Raw genomic sequence first — 25,021 nt, forward strand, 5'->3', positions numbered from 1 at the left:
TCTTGCTTGTTACAGATGTTGTCGACGAGTATGACGATGGTGATCAGTGACTGCTTTGGCCATAGTAGGTTTGTGTAATAGAGAAATAGGAGAGATAAAGAGAGGGACGCTGAGAGTAAATGATAAAGTGTGTGAGGTGGGGCCTATCCTAATTAATATTTTTGTCACACCCATTAATATTTAAAAAAAAAAAAACTAAAAATAATTATAAAAAAGGATAAAAAAACAGAAAGGGTAGTTTGGTCTTTTCACTTCTATTAGGGACAAAAGACGTAACAAAATAAAACTATAGGGACGGTCCAAATGTAAAAAAGGTTATGGGGGGCAAAGACTCAATTTTGTCAAACCACAAACGATTTCAACAATTTGTTCTTTTATTATACATACTTCAACTAGGAACGACAACGGGGCGGGTTCAGGGCGGGGCATGGTTTTCCAAACCCGCCCCGATAATTTTATGGTTTCTTATTGGGGCGCCCCATTGGGTTTCGGGTTTTCCCGTCGGGTTTCGGGTATCTTATCGGGTTTATAATAATTCATAAAAAAATCTTTATTCCGTTTTAGGGTACTCCGATGTCTTTTAAAAAATACATGTTCTAACCTCCCTTTTAAATTAAAAATACGATGCATCACTTTAATAAAATAAACTCGACGTTATGTTAAAATTTATTTGATTTAAGTTTAGTATAATACTTCAAAACATAAATAATTGCTAACAACTAAAAATATTATTTGATTTAAGTTTTATGTAATATGTCAAGACATAAAAAATAATCATTCACACCATATTTTTAAAAACTAAAAAAATTGTCCACAATAAGTATTTTATCTTTGAATGCGTGCAATTAACATCAAAAGGATGTTTGTGTGTGTGTGTGTGTGTATATATATATATATATATATATATATATATAATCGGGGCGGGTCGGGGCGAGGAAAACCCACTCCCTGTCCCGAACCCGATAACAAACTCGATAAAGACCCGTTACCCGACCCGAAATGATCGGGTTTCGGGTTTCCCCGTCGGGTTTTGGCATTTTTGCCATCCCTAACTTCAACTAGAGATGGTAACGGGGTTGAGAAATACAATAGACCACAATCCCCATCCTCATTTAGATCCACATCCTCATCCCATCCGAGAATATAAGTAAACCTTCATCCTCACCCCCAACAAGAATCGGGAATCCCCATCAGGGAATCGAGGATTTCTTTTTCTATGAAAACTTTTACGTAAAGAAAAACTTTAAATTTTAATTTTACCGGCATAAATTTAAATATTTACAAAATATAAAAATATTCATAAACTGCATAAAAAATATACACGGTTTTTATACCAAATTTAAGTACATACATAAAAATCAAATAGAGAAAAAAATTATCAGATTGATATTTGAGGTAAAAGAGATAAATTAAGGAGAAAAAATATACACAAGTTTAAATTAGATAAAAGAAAAAAAAATATATAATTCAACTAAGTAATTACTAGTGAGTTACATTATTTGGATCAAATTTTATGTATGAAAAAGCATCATAAATAGTCTCTGTGGTTAGGGCTGACAATTTTCGACACGACACGCGACACGACACGAAATAAATGAGTTTGGGTTGAGTTTTTCAACCCGCCAACCCGTTTATTAAACAGGTCATATATGGGTTTCTAAAAAAATAAATGGGTTGACCCGCCAACCCGTTTATATTCTTAATAAAAAAATTATTTTATTTTTAAATGTATTTATGTATCAAGTATTAATATTTAATAAGTGTTATATAATATATATCATTTATTCATAGACCATTTGACTGTTTTGACATTTTGACTCGTGGTGGATGGTCTAAGGTCGTAAGTCGTAACCTATAAGGCTAAGTCTGTAACATGTTTCTATGAATGTTTTTACTTTTCATTTGGATGTTTAAGACTTAAATGTCTAAAATTCGGACCCACGAACCCAAATCTGACCCATGAACCCGCCAACCTGTGAACCTGTATAAATAAATGGGTTGGCGGGTCATATATGGGTTTATGTTCCAAACCCGCCAACCCGCGACCTGTATATTTAAATGGGTCGTGTTTGGGTTGGCATATTTTGACCCGCCAACCCGCGACACGCCAACCCGAACACGACACGATTGTCAGGCCTACCTGTGGTTACCCAAAATTTGAAGTTTGGTCCTCATGGTTTAAAAACCTCATAGATGGTCTCTGTGTTTTCAAAACTTTTGATGTTTGGTCCTTTTTGCTAACTCCGTTAAGTTTGTTCGTTAACTGAAGGGTATTTTCGTCATTTCACCACCACATGGACCATTTATGATGTTTTCTCGTATTTTTTAAAAAAATAAAAAATTAAATATAATTAAATATATAAAAGGTCTCTCTCTCACTCTCACTCACTCTCTCTCTCTCTCTCTCTCTCTCTCTCTCCAAGATTAATGTGGAAACTGGAAATCCTTGAATCAACCATCATAGCCTACATTTTGTGATTGGCTTCTTACACACCACCTCCGACGAACGCCACATCTACCACCACCAACAACCACCTTCATACTCACTACCATTGGTGACCATTCTTACACACAAATATTGAATCAAGGTCCATTGTCTACATCTACAACACCAAATCTGACCTTAAAATGATAGATCTGCCACATCAAATTCGAGAGAAGAGGGAAGGATTGCGATCGATTAGATAAGGAGGACCAATCCTTGTGTGATTTAGGAAATATAGAAATAGATGAGAGATCGATCGATTTAGGAGGAAAGAGATTGAAGGGAGTTGTGATTTTTGTTGCCTGATTCGATTAAGACCAAGTCGTAGAAAAGGGCAGCGGTTTCTTCTTCTTGTCGGGACACGTATGAGATGCATGCATCTAAGAAGCATAGCTGATTGTGACGTCCTTTACGAATTGTGTTTTCTCCGGTGGTGGCAGAGGGGAAGTTTGAATCGGAATCTTAAATTTGAATCAAACTGAAATCGGTTGTGTTTGTGTGAATGAAGAGAGGATAGAAGGGAAATAAAGTTTGATTCAGGTAAAGAGATGAAAAAGGGTAGGTCTTTCATGTTCTTTATGGTTCTTGGTTTCATGTTCTTCTCTGTGTGTAACTTTGTAAACTTTGAAAACCATCAAAGTAGTACCTAGGGCACTTGTGTACAGTGTGTAATCGTCTAAACGTTTTCCTGTGTTTCCCAAGTCTTCGATACAATCTATAATTGGGAACACGTGTAAATCAAAAATCAACACAAGGAAGAAAGGGAGAAAACATAAATTAAGGGAATAAAGAAGTAAAAAATACAATTTATTTGAGGTCAAAGGTTGCTTGTTTGAGTTGATCGGAAAATAGGTTGTAGGGAAGAGATAAAGTCTTTGTTAGGGGATTTGTGGTGGTTTCAGGTGGAGGTGGGTCTTCTTCTTTGATGAACTCTGACATTTCATTTGGATAGAAATGATCTGCCATTTTATGATTGTTTATCTTAATGTCTGTTCGAGAGAGAGAGAGTGTGTGTGAGAGAGAGAGAGACCCATTGGATATTAAATTTAATTATTTTTTCTTAAAAAAAACCTCATAAAAGGTCCTTGGATAGTTAAATGACGGAAATACTCTTCATTTAACGGTAGAAAGCTAACAGAGGTAGGAAAAATGACCAAATATCAAAAGTTTTGAAAACATAAGGATCATCTATGAGGTTTTAAACCACGGAGACTAAACTTCAAATTTTGGGTAACCACAGGGACCATTTATGATGTTTTTTCTTTATGTATTATAAATATGTGTTTTGCATTATTTTTATATATTTATATATATCGAGGGCGGGTCCCGCATTACGGATTAGGGATATCACCATCTTCACATTTTTATTCGGAAATTCCTTGTTCTCGTTGTCATCTCCGGTCTACTTGAGAATTTCCCGATCAAAACGTGTGTGAATTTAAAATTCCCATGGAATATGAGTTTTTTTTTTTTTTTTTTTTTTTTTTTTTTTTTTTTCATCCCTAACTTCAACCTTGTCTACATAGAAATAATGTTTGTGTTCCCCTAAAACTACAGAAGATGCGAGAGAGTTCTCCATTGTAAATTGCCTATTTTCCCGCCAATATTTCCAAATCTTCACTTCCCCCAAATTCGTCTGATTGTTCACGAAGAAATCTAGGGTTTTCCTCACCGTTGTGCTCTTCTTGTTCAAATTAGGGTTCCAGGAATTGTTCTCCTACTGCGGAGAAATGCCGCCGTTAAGCTGGAGACACCATACGCTGATTCAAGCTCTGCTATCCCGTGGTCCACTCAAGGAAAAGGACTTTCACGCTATATTTTCCGATGTCACCGGCAAAAGCTTAGGTTCTTACACTGTTTCCCCTATATGCGATCTCTTTTTCTACTTATTTTTTGAGTGATTTCCATCTTAGGTTTACGCGTATGTTTCCTTGTGTGTAGGAGGTCATTTTTGATTTGTTTGCTCACTTTATCGGTCTGAAATAAACGGAATTAACACTTTCCTACTACCTACAAAGTAAATTTATAAGAAAGTATTACCTTCCTGTAGACGTTATTGACGATTGAAATTCTCTTTAGCAGAAACAGATAGTACACTTTCTCATTTGATTGTGAAATGTTTTGTGTTCAAGTTCAAAATTGTTGTGGCCTTTTAACTCTCTAGAACAGACTCTCAACTACTTCAAACATTTATGGACAGGCTAGGAATTTGCAGCAAAGTTCATACCAAGTTTAGGGTTGATTTCAAAAATCAAACTGCTGTCTCATCTGTTGATATAATCATCCCATTTCCAAATTTCAGATGTGTGTATGGAACAGAATAATAAATCATCTGCTACATATAAATCACATATTCATTTTTCTTTCAGATTCCCATCAACAATTGTTCAATGAGTATCTTCGAAAGATAAACATGGAGCTATCTTATGTCCAGTTTGAGCTACGAGCATGCAGAAACCAATATGACAGTGGTGTATTTTATGGAGTGGTCAACACTGTTGCAGATGAGCAGTCAAAGCTTGGTTCAAAATACACAGTTCCTCAAATTGCTTTCTATAAAGCCATTGTAAGCTGCCTTTCACTTCTAAATTCACCAATTTCCATTGTTGAATCTCATGTATACTTCATTGCATCTTTGGGAATTGTGTATGAATCATGAGGTGAAATGATATGTACACATTGGGCAATCTGTAATCTATAACGATCTAATACAATGCAAAACTAGATTAGTTTCACTAATTTCGTGGATTGATACTGATTTTTGAATATAATGATTGGTTTAAAACAGATTGAAGCCATTGTTCTTGATCACACAGCTCAGGGTACCATTTCCAATATCAAAGCCCTCAATATTCAGCTAGAAAATCAGGGTGCCTCTTCATCTCAAGTCCCTACAGCTTTCAAGAATTTTTCTATGACACAAAAGGAAAAAACTATACGGGAATTGGTGAATGACCAATGGTTATGTGCCACGTCAGATGGTAATATTGGACTTGGTGTTCGATCATTTCTGGATCTCAGGAGCTGGTTTCATAACAATCAAGTTCCTCCTTGTGATGTTTGCAATGAATCTGGAATTAAGGTTTGTTTATTCATCTGTTATGTAGTTTGTTTTCCACATCGGAATGTGATTCCATTCCATAATCCCTTATTCCCTTTCCAATAGAATCATTATATATTTCTCATAATGTAATTTTTTTTAATCTTCAGGCTGATTTGTGTCCGAATGAAAGCTGTAGTGTTAGAATTCACAAATACTGTCTACAAGCAAAATTCTCTCAACAAAGGGTATTTATAATTTATTTATTTATTTATATAATTAGTTTGGTATATTATATTAATATTAAGTTATTAATATATATTATTAATTCAGATGGAAAAAGTTTGCCCTGGATGTGGGACCCAGTGGCCATACGTAGTAATGGCAAAAGCAGAAGTTATTGAAGAAGAGGAGACAGATGTCCAGCAGCCTCCTCCTCGTGGGCCCCACATGCGAAAGAGGCAAAGAAGCTCCAGACATGTTGAAGAGGGAGAGAGAGAGTCAAATAGTCAACCCTCCCGGAGACAGGTAGCTGTGAAAGTTGATTATGATGACAATGGGTTTGTTCCATCTCAGCTGCCCGGGACAAAACGGGCAACCCGAAATTCTGCCCGGTTACACCGGTGATTAGTTGGTATGTGTAGTTTTTGAAAGACTTAAAAAAACCATGTCAGCTTAAGGTCTTTTTGTTTGTTCTCTATTAAGTGCTGTGTGGATTAAGTGTTGAATGGGTAAATGATGTCCTGTGTATGTGTATGTCTGTAGTGAATACTTCAGTAAGTGGGATATATGCAAAGCTTTTTTTTTTTTTTTGTATATTTTATTTAAGGTTTAAGATTGTTTTTGGGAAATGTATTATTTCAATTGTCTTCGTGTTGTCAACAAACCTAAAAAATGTTGTAAAAATGTTAACAATCTATGTGTGTGTGTGTGTGTGTGTTTTTTTTTTTTTTTTCTTCTGTATTTCATATTTGTATTTTTTGGTGCAAACTTTAAATTTTGTTATAGATATGGTACAAGTTATGTCATGGATTGTAGGGATGTCAACGGGAGCAAACGGGACGGAGAGTGCATCCCCCGCCCCTGCCCCCGGAATGTTCAGCCTTTCTACCCCTGCCCCCGCCCCCAATTGATTTTGGGCTACCTTTTTTTAGGCTAAAATAAATTATTATTTAGGCTAAAATAAACTATTTTTTTGGTAACAAATAATTATTTATAGTAGAATTTTACTTGTTAAAAATAAAAAGTTATAGCATTTTAAAAAATTATACTAACAACTTAAAAACATGTTTTTTTTGATGAATTTTGGAAGCTCAAAATCATGCTATTGTTTATTATATTTATATAATAATTAACATATGTAATTATTTGTGTAATTTATTAACGGGGTCCCCATCAGGGTTTCGGGACGGGATTGCCTAACCCCGTCCCTGCCCCCTAATTTTTTTTAAAAAAATCCCCCAAACGGGACGGGGTCCCACGGTACTTTTTAACATCCCTAATGGGTCGTATATAATAATGGTTACCAACTATTTTGCACCCATTTTTGGAAGTTTTGTTGTTTCTTTTATCATCGTAAATAAAGGAAAAATGTCAAGATGGTTGAAATTTTGTCAATGATACAACCCATGAAATAGGGAATGCTTTACCTTTAAAATGAGATGCATTGTGTTAAGGAATTAATCACAAAAATGGTTGGTTCATTTAACAAATAGATCATCTTTTTGAATTTTATGAACTGTTAAATTGCTTTCTGAATTGTTTCCTAAAAGAAAACCTTAAAATGATCAAATTTATCTTGAAATGGTATCGTATTTGTTGAGAAACAACAATAATTCTTGTTCAATCATAAACTTGAAAATATCGAAAGTAGAGATTCTAAATTGGTTTGTTTCTTAATGTAGAAAAATAAAAAAAGATGTGTATGCCATAGTAACAAATTAAAGTGCAAAGGCTTAAAAGTTTAAATTCAGTTTGAAGACTATTATTGTGGCTGTTAATGCAAGTAAACAAAAGTTGGAGGGTGTCGGGGTACTCTACAAATGGTTACTAGAGTTATAAAGGGAAAATAGAAGATCTGCTTGTGGAATTAGTCGGAGTAAAAATATCTCTTTCAATTTAGGGGTTTTAGGGTGTGTATGGTAAGAAAACTAAGAGTTTATGGTGGAGATCTGGATACCAACTTGAATCGAGATCATTTTTCGAATTGATATTCCTACCTTACGCCTGGGTTACAGGAAATTCAGCCTACGATAATCCAAGTGGACACTTACGATTCTAGACGCATAAATCGTAAGCCAATTTGCTAGAGAGATTATGTAAGAGTTTGATGAAAATGAGAGCTAACATTTATAACCCTCTTCTGAGACTGAAGAGTCGTTTATATATTGAACGAGATTAGGGTTTTATTAGGGTTGGGTCATCATAGTTTCTTTGGAAGTAGGTAAGGTTAATGAGGATTTAGGATTACTAAAACTAACGAGTTTCGTATAATCACCCTCAAGATATTGAATTTTCCATTATGTTCCCATATGTAAATTCCGGTGAGGTTTTGAGGCGTTGCCCCTTGGACCCCGCTAGGGGAGCTCCCCTAGACCCCGCTAAAAGGGCGCTGCCCCTTTGGAAACCTGGACCCTATGGCGTTGCCCTTGGACCCCCGGCTAGTCGTCGAACCAACTTTTAATTTGATCTTATACATGTGTGCACTCCGCACCAACCTCGTACATATATTAGCGTACAAATTAAGAAGCCCCTTAACTCACATGTTAGTTCCGGTTACATAAAATGACATGGTGACACTAAAATCATCAACATGTATCGTTTCTTTCATACAAACCCTTAGGGATGAGCAAAGGAACTGACCCGGCTGGAACCAGCCTGAATCGGACCCGACCTAGGAACCGAAGTCGGCAAAAATTAAGAACCGAAGCAGACCGTCGGTTCTACCGGTTCCCGGTTCTACCGGTTCTTGTCGTGTCTTCAATATTAGAACCGGTCTTTGATAAATAGCAACAAACGGTTCTGGTTTTTGCCGGTTCTAGCGGTTTTTTCCGGTTCTAGCGGTTTTTTCCGGTTCTACCGGTTCCCGATTCCAAAAATCCACAAGAATATCGTCTCGGTCCCGGCCCGACCGGTTCCATCGGGTTCCGGTTCCGGTTCCCCGGTCCATATGCTCATCCCTACAAACCCTAAAGTATTTTTTTCTTTGTAAATAGAGTTTGATGAGACTTGTCTTGTTTAGTTTGTTATATGTCATTTACTTCTATGTGTATAGAGTAATATAGATAGATTACATCTATGTGAGTAAGACCAGGACTATATTTATGTAGAGGGCTAGAATGAGATTTTGGATCTGTAAAAGTACAAGATTTGGTTCTTCATAATTTTTTAGAGTGTTTTGTTGTGGGACCATTCATAAATCAATAAGGATGATCATTTTGTTAAATAAGTATGTATGTATAATTTTTGAACAATCTTATTGTACTAAACTACAAATACATTATGAAAATTAACTACAAATACATATCTATTTGTTGTGATATTCATTTGTATTTTTGTTACTTCCATCCACGTTATTTATAATCATATTAAATATAATTTTCTTAAAGATTAGTTAATGTAATTGTTATAATACAAAAAACAAAACAAACAAACTAGAGAGTATCAAATAAATGATTCTAATAATCTTGCTTATAGTCCAAGTGTAAAGTAATTATTAAAAATGGAAGTGAAGTTATTCGAGAAGATATTAAAATTATTCAATTAAATTCTCCATCCACGTCTCATACAAAACAAAACTAACAACTAAAATATAAATGGAATTACGCAAAGTAATTAAAACAATATCATCATGGGTAGAGAGTTTATCAATAATATACTCATGACAATCAACACTAATATTAGTATTAACATTAATAACATTACACAGATTTTGCATCACTTGATTATGGACATATTTGGCAAAACTAAATGGTAGATAGTTGATAGTTGGAAGTTGAAGATTATAACTTTTATTTGTGCATAATAGTTCGGTAAAAATAATTGTTAGCTTTTAAAGTATAAAACTATATAAAACCAAAAATTAAAAGTTTCAAAAAGTTAAAGGCTTGCAAAAACTATTGTTAGATTCGAAGTTTTTTGTTTAATAAAAGTTAAAAGCTTCGATTGTGAAACCAAAAAAAATTCCAAGTTTTTTTCCTTAAAACTAAAAGCTTCTAAAACCATCAAAAACTCAATATTGAACACGCCTATTTAAATATCGTTACATGGTCGATTGATGTTTGATTATGCCCTTTTTTTGTAATTGGAAAAAGTTTCTCACTTTCAATGACCACATCAATGGCTTTCAATGCTTTAAAATTATAACTAAATCACAATTTGGTTATATATATATATATATATATATATATATATATATATATATATATATATATATATATATATATATATATATATATATATATATATATATATATATATATATATATATATATAGTCTAAGTTTAACTAGTATAAAAAAAACCTCATTACAAGGAAGCAAATTAAAACTTCTGTGATTATATCTCTTAAAAAATATGACAAACTTAGAGTAATCTGAAACTTACTTATTATTTAATAATATTTTCCAATATATATGCAATAATATAAGTATATTAAAGTTTAATAACGTCGATGGAAAAAGCAAATAGATATTTGGAAGAAAAAAAAATCATGAGTAACATGGTCATTACTTTGTAAATGATTTTGGTGTACTTTTTATATACAAACATGGATCAACATGATGTAAAAATTAATTGAAAATTTAGTAATAATAATTTGTCGAGCTAGTGGTTAATTATTGAGGTTCGGTGTTTCATAAAGTATATGTTAAGTTTCATTTTTTATTAGATGTTATTATTAACTCCTTATAAGTAAATTTAAAGTTTGTTAAATTATATTAAAAAAAATATTTTTTGTATGGGTCATGTGAATTAGTCTAATCAAATATATAAGATGCTTTATAAGTTTGTTCAATTAAAATAATGCTATTTTATAAAATCTAACAATGATTTATATATGATAGTTGTAAGTGTGTTGTATTTTATGTGAATGGATACAAAATTCAACTGTCTTTGTTACATTTTTTAATAATTCCAACACATTTTATACAAAAATTTGATAAAATGTCGTTTTTGTACACCATCCGATAGTACTATGATAAATACAATACATACACACACATATAAATATATAATAAAATAATGTTTATAAATTCAAACAATAATTTGTTAGAAGCCAACATTTGCACACTCTGTACGCAAGAAAATGACAACACAAAACAACCATTAAACTTCGAGACATGAAACAAGTTCCCCAAATCCTTAGCTGTACACCCATCCATCTATGATTGAACAACCCCAATTTTAATTTCGATCCTAAAAGCTCCACTGTTCCATTGGTAGAAATTAGAATAGAAGCGCGATTGATTTCGGGAAATCTTTGACTTTCTGGACATCTTCAATTCATCCGATTATAGTATTCTTTATAAACAAACTCCGGTTTCAACACGTCAATCTAGTCTCCTGCTCTCACAATTTAGCTTCCACATCACACCTTCATCGTGGCTCATTACATCAATTTTACAACAAGAAAAATTCCCCTAATTATTGATGGGTTGATTGATTTTATCTTCTGCGAGCTGAATTTCTCATCTGGGGTTTGCAGTTCTAGGTCAGTTCTTTCTTACCAATTTTCTTTTTCTCCCACTTCCTTTATCAATTGCAAGTGCTTTTGTTTCTGGGTATGTTTCAATTCTGCAAATTTGAGGAAACCCGATAGTTTTCTCTAGGGTTCGATGAAAAATTACTCATCTTTCATGGTCGTGACTTTCTGAATTTGCAGTTTTGTTGACATCTTAGCTCCCATAGTTTCCGATCACTTTCTCATGAATAAATACATCATTTTTGTGTCGAACATGCTTAGATTTGTGTGTAATAGCTAAACCTAAATATATATAGTTGATAACAATTTGGGCATCTTTCCTTCTGTAGAATGCGAAAAACGAGTGGAATTGAGACTATGAGACGTTAACTTTTGTTTGGTTGTTCTTGTCAGGAGGAATATCACAAACAGAAACTATAAACACCATTAATTATGGGCCCTGGTGGTAATATTTTTCAAGATGTTAGTGAATCGCGTGCTGATTTTGGTGTTAAATCTGCAAATATAGAAGGAAGAAGTTGCTTGAGATTATGCGGATCTGCTGGTGGAAGGCATGGATTGGCTTCAAACAGTGCTGTCCATGATCTACTCGAGTGCCCTGTCTGCCTTGGCATAATGCACCCTCCAATTCATCAAGTATGTTCTTCTTACTCTGGTTACTAACAGTAACCGCTTGCTAACACTAACCGGTTACTGTTTAGTGGTAACCGATAACCGGTTACTGTCTGGTTACTACTTAGTAGTAACCAGTTACTAATTAGTTTAGAACTGGTTACTAGTAACCGGTTATCAGTTACCGTTGTTTTTAGTGGTTACCAGGTAACGGTAACAACGGTTACTGTTACTGGGTTAGTAACTGGTTATTGGTTACTGATGTATTTTTTATTACTTTATGAAGTGTCCAAATGGCCACACAATATGTGTTGTATGTAAATCAAAAGTGCAAAATAGCTGTCCGATATGCCGACAAGAGCTTGGGAATATTCGGTGTTTGGCATTGGAGAAAGTTGCAGAGTCGATAGAGTTGCCATGCAAGTACCATTATTTGGGATGCCATGATATTTTTCCTTATCATAGTAGGATAAGACATGAGGAGAATTGTAAATACCGGGGGTATAATTGTCCATATGCGGGAACGGAATGCTATGTCACGGGTGATATTCCATTCCTTGTTGCACATCTCAAGACAGATCATAATGTTGACATGCATGATGGGTCCACATTCAACCACCGCTATGTGAAGCCCAATCCTCATGAAATTGAAAACGCCACATGGATGTTAACGGTATGATCTTTCTCTATGTGTGTGTAGGTAGTGTTTGGTATGATGGAATCAGACAAGGAATGGAATGGAATGGTTCATTCCATTCCATTCCTTTAAGTTTGATTGTTTCTTTTCACTTAATGTAAAAAGAACGACTTACTAAAATCTAGTTTCTTGATTTTTTTATTGGATGTAGATTTTCAATTGCTTCGGGTATCAATTTTGTTTGCACTTTGAGGCGTTTCATTTGGGCATGGCACCCGTTTACATGGCGTTTTTGCGTTTTATGGGGGATGAAAATGACGCGAGTAAATTCAGTTATAGTTTGGAGGTTGGTGGGAATGGAAGAAAGCTAAAATGGCAAGGGGTCCCACGGAGTATCCGTGATAGTCATAAAACGGTTAGAGATAGTCTAGATGGGTTGATCATAACAAGAAATATAGGGTTGTTTTTCTCCGGTGGTGATAGGAAGGAGCTCAAGTTGAAAGTGGCCGGACGGATTTGGAGAGAGCAGTCTTGATTCTTGAAGTTGAACCACCACCACCACTTGCCGCCACTCACACCGCCTCGCACAACCTCGTTTTTTTGTTTTTGTGAAATAGAAAGAAAGAAGGGTGGTTTTTAGGGTTTATAATTATATGCAATATCTATGTAAAGGTTTAGATTGGGGTTTGAAGGGTTAGTTTTGTTACTTGAAACATTTTTGCGTTGTGGATGATCTTAAGGCGAGAGAATGTAAGCTTTCTTTTTGATCATTTTTCTGTGAAAATGGTTATTCTACTGGCAACTTTAAATCAGTTATACAACCGTCTGTTATAGGAATCTAATCTATATTAAAATTTAAACTCATGCGATATTTTTGACCCTTTTTTTTATTTTTTTTAATGCAAGTATACCATATAGAAACCAACTATGCCAAAAACCAACTATGCCAAGACTTGAAGGCTTTTGATCATTTTCATGACATCTTGAATTCAAATAGTAAAATTCATTCGGAAATGTTAAAAGTTTTATGAATACAATGACTTTTAAATAATCAACCTAATAATTAAAATTTGAAGTAATACTAAATCGATAAGAAAAAAAAAAATTCACGAGGCACCAAATCAACTTCTTGTTATCTAAGGGATAACATAGCCATAAAAATATATAAAAAAAAATAATAATGATTTGAGATTAGTTTTTCACCATAGTAACACCACTAGTAAATTAATTGTAACGTATATATTTTTTTATATTAAAATCATACTTAATTAAATATTATATTATATATTAAACATTAAATACTCCCTCCGTCTCAAAATTATAGTCCATCTTTTCTTTTTTGTTTGTCCCAAAATAATAATCCACTTCTAAAAATAAATTACATTTTTACTAAAATACTCCCTCATTATTATTTAAACAACTAAGCATTTAATGGAACATTAAATGCAAAGTAAGGACAAAGCTGTCATTTGATTATATAAAGTTAGTGGTAATTAATGCTTTTCTTAATCTGTGCGTTTTTTTTTATCTGTAGACAATAATATTGGGACGGAAGGAGTATTATATTATTTTGATTTTTCTATTAAATATTATATAATATTATATTACATACTTAATTAATGTTTTAACATTATATTACGGGTAAAATATAAAATACAAAAAAAAAAAACATAACATGTATGTATATACCAAAAAAACTCATATGTTTTTTTTTTTTGTTAAGAAAAAAATACTAATTTTTATTTATCAATATCATCCAAATTTTAGTACAACTCTATTAATAGGTTTCATTTAAGTTACATGACGATTAGATATGATGTCAATGACGACATAGATGGTATATGTTATCCTTTTGTTATCTTATAAAATATCAAAATGTAAATCTCGATCTTCAATCACATCATATTTCTATCGAGTTTTATATATTAATACATTATAAGATGTCAAAAGATATGGTGACTAACTTAATAACTAATGTTCAACTTCTGACACTATTAAGTCATATGGTCATAGAGATTCGTCTATAATGGAGGTTTGTCTATGACTTTAGAGTATGAGACATAGGCAAGGATTAATAAGTATACGATAACGGGCCTAAATACCTTCCATTTTCTAAAAAAAAACGGTTTTCTTAAAATTAAATTAATTGCTTCTAACAAAATACCAAATAAATATGAACCGAAAGGGAATATTTTTTAATTTAAAATAACTCGAGGGACCATTATAGGATTATTCCCAATCTTAAGGGATCTTATTGGAAGTATTCACTATCATTCATTACTCACTAGTCTGCCAAACCCTAACTACCAAAACCTCCATGGAAGTAGAGCTTCAAACACAGAAATGATTTCTCGAAAATTAACTCAATCAAAGCTCAAGAACCTTCTTGCCCTCTCTCCCTTCACTACCTATGCATACACACAATCTGTATCCAACTCCAGTTTCACCTCCATCATAAACCCCCCAAAAATTTCAGATCTCTTAAACCCTGCTAAAACCCTAGCAACGCCAAACCTCCATTTCAGACTCTTCTCTTCAAATCACACTTCGGTTCCACCTCCGACCCTCTCCAGAGACGGAAATTACGATGAAACAACCTCCCAAAGCCGCAGAATTTGCCCTGGATGTGGAATCCAAATGCAGGACTCCGACGCTAAACAACCCGGGTTCTTCATCACACCCTCAGTCAAAGATCCAACTTACAAACAACAAATCGACCAAAACCCCTTAGCAGACGAAACCCACATTCCAGATTCTCTCAAAAAAGGAATCTTAATTGAACCCGATGAAACCCTCGAAAACCCTGCCCCCAAATCTCCCGAGAGACCAGTCGTTTGCGCGAGGTGCCACAGCTTGAGGAACTACGGGAAAGTGAAGGATCAAACCGTCGAAAACCTGCTACCCGATTTCGACTTCGATCATACAGTCGGAAAGAGGTTGAATTCGGTTTCAGGTACACGAACTGTCGTCGTAATGGTGGTAGACGCCGTCGATTTCGACGGATCATTCCCCAGAAAAGTCGCAGAGTTAGTTTCCAACACAATCGACGTTCATTCTAGATCTTGGAAAGAAGGGAAATCAAGTAATTTACCTAGAATTGTGTTAGTCGTTACAAAAATCGATCTTCTCCCTTCATCTTTATCCCCAACTGGATTCGAACACTGGGTTAGAACTAGGGCAAGAGAAGGAGGAGCTACCAAATTAACCAAAGTTCATCTTGTAAGCGCTGTAAAAAACTGGGGATTAAAGAATCTCGCAGATGATATGGTGTCATTAGCTGGACCACGAGGGCATATTTGGGTCATTGGTGCACAAAATGCTGGAAAATCAACACTTATTAATGCAATGGGGAAATCCATAGGTGGTAAAATGACCATTTTGACCGAGGCTCCAATACCCGGAACTACATTAGGGATTGTTCGGGTGGAGGGTGTGCTTCCTGGTGGAACAAAGTTGTTTGATACACCGGGATTACTACATCCACACCAGATTACCACGCGGTTGACTACGGAGGAACAGAAGTTAGTCCACATCAGCAAAGAGTTGAAACCAAGGACTTATAGGATCAAGGTGATCTTCCAAATATACCCTTTATTATGTGTTTTTGTGATATTTGTGTTGTAATTTGTTATGAATTAGGTTGGGCATTCTGTGCATATTGGGGGACTTATGAGGCTTGATATTGAAGAATCATCGGTTGATTCTATATATGTAACTGTTTGGGCATCTCCTCATCTTCCTCTTCACATGGGAAAAACAGAGAAAGCATCAACAATGGTGGAAGATCATTTTGGTCGTCAATTACAGGTACAATAATAATTCAAGATTTTGTGTTCATGAATCATGATAATTTAGATCTAAATGTCATTTTGTCATCGTAATTTGTAATGGTAATTGTCATATGGGAATAAGATGTTGTAATTTCCGATTATACCCTCAGCCGCCAATTGGGAAGCAAAGAGTGGAGGAGCTTGGAAGATGGGTAAGAAAGGAATTTCGCGTGCGTGGGAATTGGTGGGACTCGAGTTGCGTTGATATTGCATGTGGTGGTCTTGGTTGGTTTGCGATTGGATTAAAAGGAGAGGCGGTTGTTGGTGTTTGGACATATGATGGTGTTGATGTCACCCTCCGCAATGCTTTGATTCCTCATCGATCTCATACCTTTGAAGTCACGGGGTTTACTGTTTCAAAAATTGTATCAAAAGCCGATAAATCTTTGAATAAGCAAAGGCAAAAGCAAAATGAGAATGAGAATGAGAAGAAGAGGAAAGTTGGGGATTTGGAAACTAATGTAACAAGTGCTGAATTGTGATTTATCATGCGAATTATTTATTATAAAGTGAAGATTTATTTGTAATGAGGTTTATGGTCTCAACAAGTTCAATGCACAATGCAAAGATTACGGGGATTATAAAGGAATGAAATGGTTTAGGTAAATGGAATGAGTTGTTCATTTGAATTTTAGGTTCAGGAAGGAACTATTTGTTTTCTTTTTTAATATACCATGGTTTTAAAAAAATGCAATCAAAAGTAAGTTGTTGAATGTTTTATTCATAAAATACTTTTATTTTAATGGGGTATGTTATGAACAATATGTTTTAGTTTCTCATTTTTTTGGTGTTTCTTTTAACAGAGAAATCTACTGAAAAGTTTTATGTTTAGTTTTTAGACCTCATAATCGATTTTGTTCTTATCTTTTTTTAGTCAATTAAGTCATAAAAACCGAAAAATATTCATTTTAACCATGTTACCAGGTTAACAGGTCATTTAAATTTTAAAAATTACACTTTTGACTTAGATTTTAAATTTTATTACAAATTTAGTTTAAAATTTTACACTTTTTGCATAGATTTCAAATTTTGTTACAAATTCATTTTAAATTTAGTTCTTTTTTACATCTTTTTTTTTTTTCAAAAATTTGTTTCGAATATTTTTTTTTCAAAATCTCATTTGTACAAAAAAACATATATATTTTCACATAAAAGCCTTCATTTGTCTATATAAAAACTTAAAAAAAAAAACATTTTTTATGCGAAATATCTATTGTAAAGTATGTATTTATTAAGTACATAAATATAAATCCGTTTTCTTATAAAAACAAATGTATACAAAAATGTATTTTATAAAAAAGAAATATGTAAACACCTATTTTATAATAAATACATTTGTATACAAACACGTTTTTATAAAAAAAAATGTATACAAGTATTTAGGTGTCATTTGGGTTGGGGTCGTTAAATTTATTAAGTACATAAATATAAATCCGTTTTCTTATAAAAACAAATGTATACAAACATGTATTTTATAAAAAAGAAATATGTAAACACCTATTTTATAATAAATACATTTGTATACAAACACGTTTTTATAAAAAAAAATGTATACAAGTATTTAGGTGTCATTTGGGTTGGGGTCGTTAAATTTATTAAGTACATAAATATAAATCCGTTTTCTTATAAAAACAAATGTATACAAACATGTATTTTATAAAAAAGAAATATGTAAACACCTATTTTATAATAAATATATTTGTATACAAATACATTTTTATTAAAAAAAAATGTATACACGTATCTAGGTGTCATTTGGATTTTGGGGTAATTAAATTTTTTATAAATAATAATGGGTTATAGTACAATTTTTTAAGGAAAAAAAAACACACATTGTCTAAGGAATAAAATTTAACAAAGTGGAAGTACATTTCCATTCTATTAAAGATTATTGCCCAAAATGGAAAACTCCATGTAATAACCATAAACTTTCATTCTTGTTAGTGCAAAATTTGTATCCAATAAGCTACATTTTAAATTCTATAGAAGGTTTCAGCAGATTGCTAATCTATCTTCCTTTCATCATATCATGATACATAATACATAATAAAATAGTCGTTTCATCTTATTTTATAGATGAACAAAGCTGAAACCTGTATTCAACCTCTCAACAGCAGCTTGAACTTAAAGACAATTACGTTTTTGCCCTCAAGCCGCTTCTATATACCAAACAGTTTTTGCTCCTCTATTTACCATATTCAAGAATCACCCCAAAACCCAATTCCAAATGACACCTAAAAAGCAGAAACATTAAACATATGACATTAAGATTGGGATACTACATTTTGACTTTTTAGGGTCAAAATCAAATACAAAGTTGACTTTTATAGAAATTTGGAAAATGACCTTAAGAGTTTGGAAGTAGGCGCCCATTATACATCTTTTCAAGCAATTGTTTGGCATCAGGCCTCCTAAGAAGACCTTTGTTGTTAGGTAAACCAGTACCCAAACAAACAGGACATACAAGTTTCCCTCTACCTGTTTCCAAAATCAAGAACATAAATTCTCAAACACTTGTAATTTCAATGAATTAAATACAATTATTATGAATGCAAAAAGAATTATACCATAGCAATTAGGGCATTCAGTAAACTCATATGTATCTTTAGCTCGTTTTCTATTCAAAGCTTTCCATTTTCCAGTTCCACCACACATTTCACCTAGATACAAAATCAACATCTCATATACCAAGTAAAAACCCAAAATCAAGAACAATAATCTTTCAATCATATCAAGTTAATCTTCCATCTTCAAAATTGAGTGTTGATTGTTGTGAAGATAAAGCAAAACTTACATATAATAGCACCACTGCCCCCACAGTTCCGACACCCTGGTTTCATATCAGATGCGATTGCCTTTTCCTGGGGACTACTTGAATTGCTTATTAAAGCTATTGATGAAGTTAAACATGCTAGGCATCTTCTTCGTGATGTCAAATGGTTTTGAGTCTGTGAAGATGATGATTTAGATTTAGATTTAGAAATCAATCAATCAATCAATCATAGTTGGAATCGGAAATATCTAAAGAAAAAAATGAATAGATACAGTCTACAGAGTACAGACCTTTGTCGTGATAGGTTCTGGTGAGGTGTCTGGAACATCTGTTGAAGAGCTCTCTGATTCTAAGCTACATCTCACGCGATAGCTCACCGACTTCAAATTGGCTAATCACCAAAAGTAGAAATGTAAGTAAACGCTAGAAACTGAAATTCCGACTTTTAAAATTAGCTATTTTTCAATGTGTAAACTGATGAGATGAAATTGTATTGATTCAATCAAATAAAAAGTTGAGTTCAAAAACGTTCCAATTTGATTCAGTTGGAGTAAATATCAACGTTATTCACAAACAGGCAGCGGAAATCGCAAACAATCACAGAAGCTGAGTAGAATAAGAAAGGTGAAGAGTGTTTTCAGAAACCCTAGGTTGTTCGATTTGGTAAAGAAGAGAGCGAGTGACTTACATTGTAGAGCATGTCGAGGGTTTGAATGGGCAGATAGAGGTGTAATTGCGGAGGGAGAAGGAGAAGAAAGGTTAAACGCCATTTCGTCCTTCTCGACAGAGGCTCTGTTTGAAGAAGATGAGCAGCTATGGAAGACCGTTTATTGATGGATATGATAGGGGTGACGTGGCCTATGACCAACCGTCAATTAACTTACAAACCAAACGTTACAAATGCTCGAAACTTGTTACATTTTAAAGAAGTTTTGACATTTTTAGTCCTTATAGCCAAAACTTTTATATTTTTTCATAAAAACACATAAAAAATTGGTCTGGGGCAAAGACCGCGTTTTCCCGCTAGTTAAGAGTTAAATTATTATTTTAGGATACATCAAATAAATATTTATAAGAAGATTTGTCTTTATATGTCATTGTCCGTCAACCTGACATCCATGATCATCAAATCCGCGTCGCCTTTATGATATTACTCTAGAAATTGATATACTGTTATTTTTCATTCAAACCCTTAATTTAATATGCAAATTTCAAATCAAACCTTTCATCTTTTGAATCCTTAAGTTATATGTCTATACTTTAAATTTGTTATAATGATAATAAAAGTTAGTTTTCCAATCTAATGTAATATGAAATTTTCCGTAAAGTTCAAATCTAAAAAACAAAATAAAATTACAGTGAGAAGGAAGAAAAATGGACAACAAGTTACGACGTCATCATTTACTGAATTACAAAACTAACTCTTCTAAAAACTATGTCCATAGATATTGGGTCGTAACATCATAATGCGCGACTCGTTGCACTCGTTTGTATCAAAAAAGTTAAGTAAATTACACAAATCGCTCAAATGGATTTGAGCATTGAATTAAAGCTAGAGGATTAACGTTACTTTTGACGTATTAATTTTTCTGTTACGTAGGTGTCATGTCATATTTGTCTTACATTTTCAACATTTTTTCATTTAGAAAGGGTGTGTTCTCATAACATATTGAGCCTTTTTTTTAATTATTGGAAAAAAAAAATGGGAACATATCTGAATTTTGGACTTTCTCTCTCTTATGTAAGAAATTGTTGAGTTCATCATGTTGAGGCAGGTGACAGGATTCCTTCGACACTACCGAGTTCATGTCATCTTGCCGAGAGATGGCACCGAGCCACTCCATGCAGTTGTGTTAGGCGTGTCAAACCCAACAAATAAAGGGGTACAAATGACTCCAAAAAACACTACTACTTTGCACTAAAAAGGTAATACAAGCTAAGTAGGGTCGATCCATAGAGACACGGAACAAATGTTTATACCCTTTTTGCGTAAGGTACAAACATGATCACAAAAGAGAGGGGATTTAAATGCAATGATTCAAATAAAGAACTGAATTAATAAGTAAGCAAATGATTAAGTGAAATAAATTAAATATTTGTAAGTACTCCAACTCTATGCAAGACAAATTAGCAATGTGATTCCATGGATGAAATGATATTTGTTCAATTCTATCTAAGTTGGTACATGGAAATGGTAACAAGCTTTAGCACCTCCCATTCACCACATTGATTAACCAAAATAAGCTCTTTGATTATTCCTAACCTTACCAATCTAATCTAAACAAGCTCTTAGAATTAGGTTGAAAGATTGCATTAAACTTTATGTGAATGTTCCCAACAACACTCAATACTCCTCATAAGCTCGAGAGCATAACAATACATGAATAAGATTTACACTAAATTCATTGAATAGAAATCAGTTTAGTGCTTGTTACCTAGTCCAATTTACAAAACAATTACGGATTTTGCAATTAGATAACTTGAATGATCTAATCCTAATTCAAATGGCCAATAAGAATCACAATTAGAATCAAACATTCAATTGAAACAAAAGCTAATTCACTAGATAGAAAATTGAAAGCAAACATCAAGTCATATGATTGAAATCACAACTAGAAGTCAAGACATAAAGTTGGAGAATCTAGGGTTTTAGCCACTCATGACTAGAACAAGATCAAGAATCTAGAAAATGAAATTATAGTTCTTACAAAATGAAATCAAATGTTTCCAAGTGTTTTCAAGCAACAATTGCCTTCAAAATGCTCCCCAAAATCGCCTCTAGAACTCACAAAATCGACCCCCATTTTTCTGGAACCGGTTGCCCCTTTTTAGAAAAAAGAAAACCTATTTTAAACTCGTGACCACGTTTACACGGCCATGTAAACATTTACACGGTCGTGTAAATGCAAAAAGTACACTGCGAAAATTGGCCAGGCTTTCAAACTACAATGCTCGAGAGACTTCGTTTACACGGCCGTGTAAACCTCTGAAAAACCAAAATCATCATTTCTTTGATATCTTCTGTGACAACCCGATATTTCAACTCTATGTAATGACCTAAAAGTCAAGTGTTGTAACCACTTTTGTGATAATGAAATTAGCTTCGAAAATAAAATGTCCAAAAAGTTTCTATTTAATTACCTACTATTTTTGATGTCATTAAACCATGATCGTACGTAAAAAGAACGCCCAAATCCGACTTCGTATATTGAAGTTATGATTTTTACAAGTTCAGCTTAGCGGCAGACAACTAAAAACTCGAATCGGAGATCGAACGACTTTTGATCGGAATGACCTAAACGAGAATCGAAGGTCTCGACAATGGTATTTCAACGGTAAAAGTCTGGCAAAAACAGACGTCAGATAAAGAAGTTATGAATTTCTAACGAAATTCTCTTAACGCGACCTTTTAAAAATAAATAATAAAAATAATTTCAAAATTTGCCGACGGAATCTAAACGAAAGTTGTAGAGCGTAGTCTCACCTACGCGTGGATATAAAGAACATCGAAAACGGAGTTCGTATGAAGAAGATATGAATTTTAGAAGTTTATTAAATAAATAAAATATAAATTTTATTATTTAATCTTGGTATTATCCGAAGGCGAGTCATCAGATAGGGCCGAGTTACGCCCAACGTAAGCTCGTACGCCTAGCGTACTCAAGGCCTAGGCCTCGGATCGTCCACGTCTCGCCCTATGCGAAGCTAGCACCCGTCCCATCCGAACTCCGAGGCAGTCGAGGATCCGGTCATGCGTGACGCACGCGTACGCCCAGCGTACCAAGGCGGTTCCCACCCCCTATAAAAGGGATGCGAGGGTTCCGAAGAAAAGGGCCATTCTCTCCCATTTCTCTTGCGTTGTTGCCTCGTTTTCCGTGCCCGTGCTAACCCGAAGCCCCGGTCACTTTGCTTAAGTCCCGAAGGTCGTTTGTACTTCCGATATTCCCGAGAAAATCCGTTTTCCCGAGAAGAAATTTTGCCCGGTTTTCATCTCGCCTTTCTTCGATCTTTCAAGTGAGTTCATACCCCTTAATTAACCCTTTTAAATATTCTATAAATGCTTTTATATGCTTTCAGGGGGGGGGAGAATACAAGTAAAACACCCGATTATTATCGTGTGTTATATAAAGTTTTATTATACATTTTTATTCAACAAAATCATATGTGATTTATAAACTTTATAGGGAACTTTCGTATGTAAAATATATCACGATAACATTATATCTTTTGAAACGAAAAATGTTGTTATATAAGTATAGTTTAAACACTCTGTTTTAGATTGCATGTATATGTGTCCAACTTAGACACTATAAAAATCTATACTTTCATAACAAGGGATTTCTAAACAAACGAGACACACTTTTAGAAAGCTATAATAGGTATAGTTTTACGAGAACATTACTAACTTTTACATACTAGAAACGCGATTTTCAAGAAGTCACTTTCACATACAAGAACAAACGAGCATTTTAACACGTAAATATGTTTTTATACTAAGTTTTGTGAGACATTAACTTCACGTACGTTCGAGTACACATTTCAAGTCCTGTATTATATACCAGAATCCCTTGGAGGGGGAGCGTGGTGTTTGTGTATAGATCTATACGGGCTTGACAACCCGCGCCCTGACTGTTAGCTACAGTCCACCGTTTGGGGTGACAAACGTCAGAACATTCCAACGCCTGAAGAACGTTGTGTATAGGCAATCTGAGTCAATAGCATGGTTATAAAACTCACATGGGGTATTAAAAATACATTGATTTACGAGGTTTTTCAAACATATTGGATATTTTATACGTACATACATTTTCTAGAAACAAACATTAGTCTTGATAGAAGGCTACATTTATACTAGTAGAAAATATGGGATTTTCTAGGAACAAACAAATAAAAACAAAACATTTCATTTCATACAAACATTGTCATTTAATACTTATGAAACTCACCAGCTTAAATGTTGATCTACTCTTTCAAAACTACTTGTATGTCCCAGGGATTCAGTAATTACAGGTATCAAACAGCTTTTGAAGAAGGGACGCTGCGTCGTCAGTTTAACTTCATATTTTGGCATCATATTGTAATTGGTTTTGAACATGTACTTTTTAAACAATGTAAACTTTCAATTATATATATGATGGTTGTATTGCTTTCTTTACTATGTATTCATTTGTTATGCTACCACATGAAGTCATTCGCCCCCGAACGTTTCCGCCGTTCTGGTTTGGGGGTGTGACAAATTGGTATCAGAGCAATGTTTATAGTGAACTAAGTATATCGAACCACATAAGATATACAAACTATAAATGCTTAGGGGACATACCTCTGATAAAACATTTTTTTTGTTTTACGCCTAAGCCGCGTTTTGTTTAACTTATAATGTTAGTTCATTCAAGTACAAATACTTGCATACAACAAACTTATTTTCATGATTATAACTATACAAGAAGTATTTAGACAAGTTGGACACTACGATTAAGACTCGATATATGTAATCGGATTTGGGACAAATATAGCATGATCAACTATATTTGTCCGAGATCGGACCAATATATATCGAGGATTGCTCGTAGTAAACAACAAGTCAAAACTTACCAAAACATCACGAGAATCAAACACACGAATTTAAATACTATAGGAGTATTTATTACTTAGAATAGCTTAACATACCTGTTTAGTCTTACATGTTCCAAAAATTATTCGATTCTTATAAACCCTATTCTCGTACAGTCAAATGGCGGGATTTCACCACCCCGACGACCCCTACTATCCCAACCAAGGCAACGGGGGATGGATCGAAGAGGATCCCGAGGAGGGCGAAGAACCCATAGAATTGGATGATGACTCCGGAACCGACTCAGAGCCGGAAGTGATCAACCCACCACCCGCACAACCTCCCGTCTTTGTAAGGAACTTTCAAGGACCGACTCCCATCTGGGGAAGTCAC

General features: G+C 34.0%; 4 protein-coding genes across 4 annotated transcripts; 3 read left to right on the forward strand and 1 right to left on the reverse strand.

Annotated features, from left to right (window-relative positions):
* Positions 1-3,863: 3,863 nt before the first annotated feature.
* On the forward strand, positions 3,864-6,444 carry EMB1379 (embryo defective 1379). Its single transcript, XM_079032274.1, has 5 exons — positions 3,864-4,330; positions 4,855-5,051; positions 5,274-5,567; positions 5,696-5,773; positions 5,859-6,444. Exons 1-5 carry the CDS (start codon positions 4,216-4,218, stop codon positions 6,150-6,152), a joined length of 978 nt encoding a protein of 325 aa, XP_078888400.1. The 5' UTR covers positions 3,864-4,215; the 3' UTR covers positions 6,153-6,444.
* Positions 6,445-11,095: 4,651 nt separating this feature from the next.
* On the forward strand, positions 11,096-13,244 carry LOC145094023 (E3 ubiquitin-protein ligase SINAT2-like). The gene is made up of 4 exons (XM_079032283.1): positions 11,096-11,234; positions 11,619-11,861; positions 12,124-12,510; positions 12,686-13,244. The coding sequence occupies exons 2-4, from the start codon at positions 11,658-11,660 to the stop codon at positions 13,007-13,009; spliced, it is 915 nt and encodes a 304-aa protein (XP_078888409.1). The 5' UTR covers positions 11,096-11,234; positions 11,619-11,657; the 3' UTR covers positions 13,010-13,244.
* A 1,513-nt stretch (positions 13,245-14,757) lies between these two features.
* Positions 14,758-17,017, forward strand: LOC145094031 (P-loop containing nucleoside triphosphate hydrolases superfamily protein). Its single transcript, XM_079032289.1, has 3 exons — positions 14,758-16,044; positions 16,114-16,281; positions 16,415-17,017. The coding sequence occupies exons 1-3, from the start codon at positions 14,818-14,820 to the stop codon at positions 16,784-16,786; spliced, it is 1,767 nt and encodes a 588-aa protein (XP_078888415.1). The 5' UTR covers positions 14,758-14,817; the 3' UTR covers positions 16,787-17,017.
* A 1,287-nt stretch (positions 17,018-18,304) lies between these two features.
* Positions 18,305-19,922, reverse strand: EDA3 (DnaJ/Hsp40 cysteine-rich domain superfamily protein). The gene is made up of 6 exons (XM_079032301.1): positions 19,766-19,922; positions 19,368-19,468; positions 19,099-19,252; positions 18,872-18,964; positions 18,651-18,782; positions 18,305-18,538 (listed from the first exon to the last, which is right to left on the reverse strand). Exons 1-5 carry the CDS (start codon positions 19,845-19,847, stop codon positions 18,652-18,654), a joined length of 561 nt encoding a protein of 186 aa, XP_078888427.1. The 5' UTR covers positions 19,848-19,922; the 3' UTR covers positions 18,305-18,538; position 18,651.
* Between the last annotated feature and the right edge of the window lie 5,099 nt (positions 19,923-25,021).

This window comes from Lactuca serriola, chromosome 1, assembly GCF_051521515.1.
Source record: "Lactuca serriola cultivar US96UC23 chromosome 1, Lser_US96UC23_V15, whole genome shotgun sequence".
Classification (NCBI taxonomy): Eukaryota; Viridiplantae; Streptophyta; class Magnoliopsida; order Asterales; family Asteraceae; genus Lactuca; species Lactuca serriola.

Excerpts from the sequence above, each read along its gene's own strand:
- LOC145094031 (XM_079032289.1), top strand. The coding sequence starts at position 14,818 with ATGATTTCTCGAAAATTAACTCAATCAAAGCTCAAGAACCTTCTTGCC. Across the intron at positions 16,045-16,113 it reads CAAGGACTTATAGGATCAAG|GTTGGGCATTCTGTGCATAT; the intron begins GTGATCTTCCAA and ends GTTATGAATTAG. Across the intron at positions 16,282-16,414 it reads ATTTTGGTCGTCAATTACAG|CCGCCAATTGGGAAGCAAAG; the intron begins GTACAATAATAA and ends TTATACCCTCAG.
- EDA3 (XM_079032301.1), bottom strand. The coding sequence starts at position 19,847 with ATGGCGTTTAACCTTTCTTCTCCTTCTCCCTCCGCAATTACACCTCTA. Across the intron at positions 19,253-19,367 it reads CAGAACCTATCACGACAAAG|ACTCAAAACCATTTGACATC; the intron begins GTCTGTACTCTG and ends TCATCTTCACAG. Across the intron at positions 18,783-18,871 it reads TGAATGCCCTAATTGCTATG|GTAGAGGGAAACTTGTATGT; the intron begins GTATAATTCTTT and ends TTTTGGAAACAG.
- LOC145094023 (XM_079032283.1), top strand. The coding sequence starts at position 11,658 with ATGGGCCCTGGTGGTAATATTTTTCAAGATGTTAGTGAATCGCGTGCT. Across the intron at positions 11,862-12,123 it reads TGCACCCTCCAATTCATCAA|TGTCCAAATGGCCACACAAT; the intron begins GTATGTTCTTCT and ends TACTTTATGAAG. Across the intron at positions 12,511-12,685 it reads ACGCCACATGGATGTTAACG|ATTTTCAATTGCTTCGGGTA; the intron begins GTATGATCTTTC and ends TATTGGATGTAG.
- EMB1379 (XM_079032274.1), top strand. The coding sequence starts at position 4,216 with ATGCCGCCGTTAAGCTGGAGACACCATACGCTGATTCAAGCTCTGCTA. Across the intron at positions 5,052-5,273 it reads TTGCTTTCTATAAAGCCATT|ATTGAAGCCATTGTTCTTGA; the intron begins GTAAGCTGCCTT and ends GGTTTAAAACAG. Across the intron at positions 5,774-5,858 it reads CAAAATTCTCTCAACAAAGG|ATGGAAAAAGTTTGCCCTGG; the intron begins GTATTTATAATT and ends TTATTAATTCAG.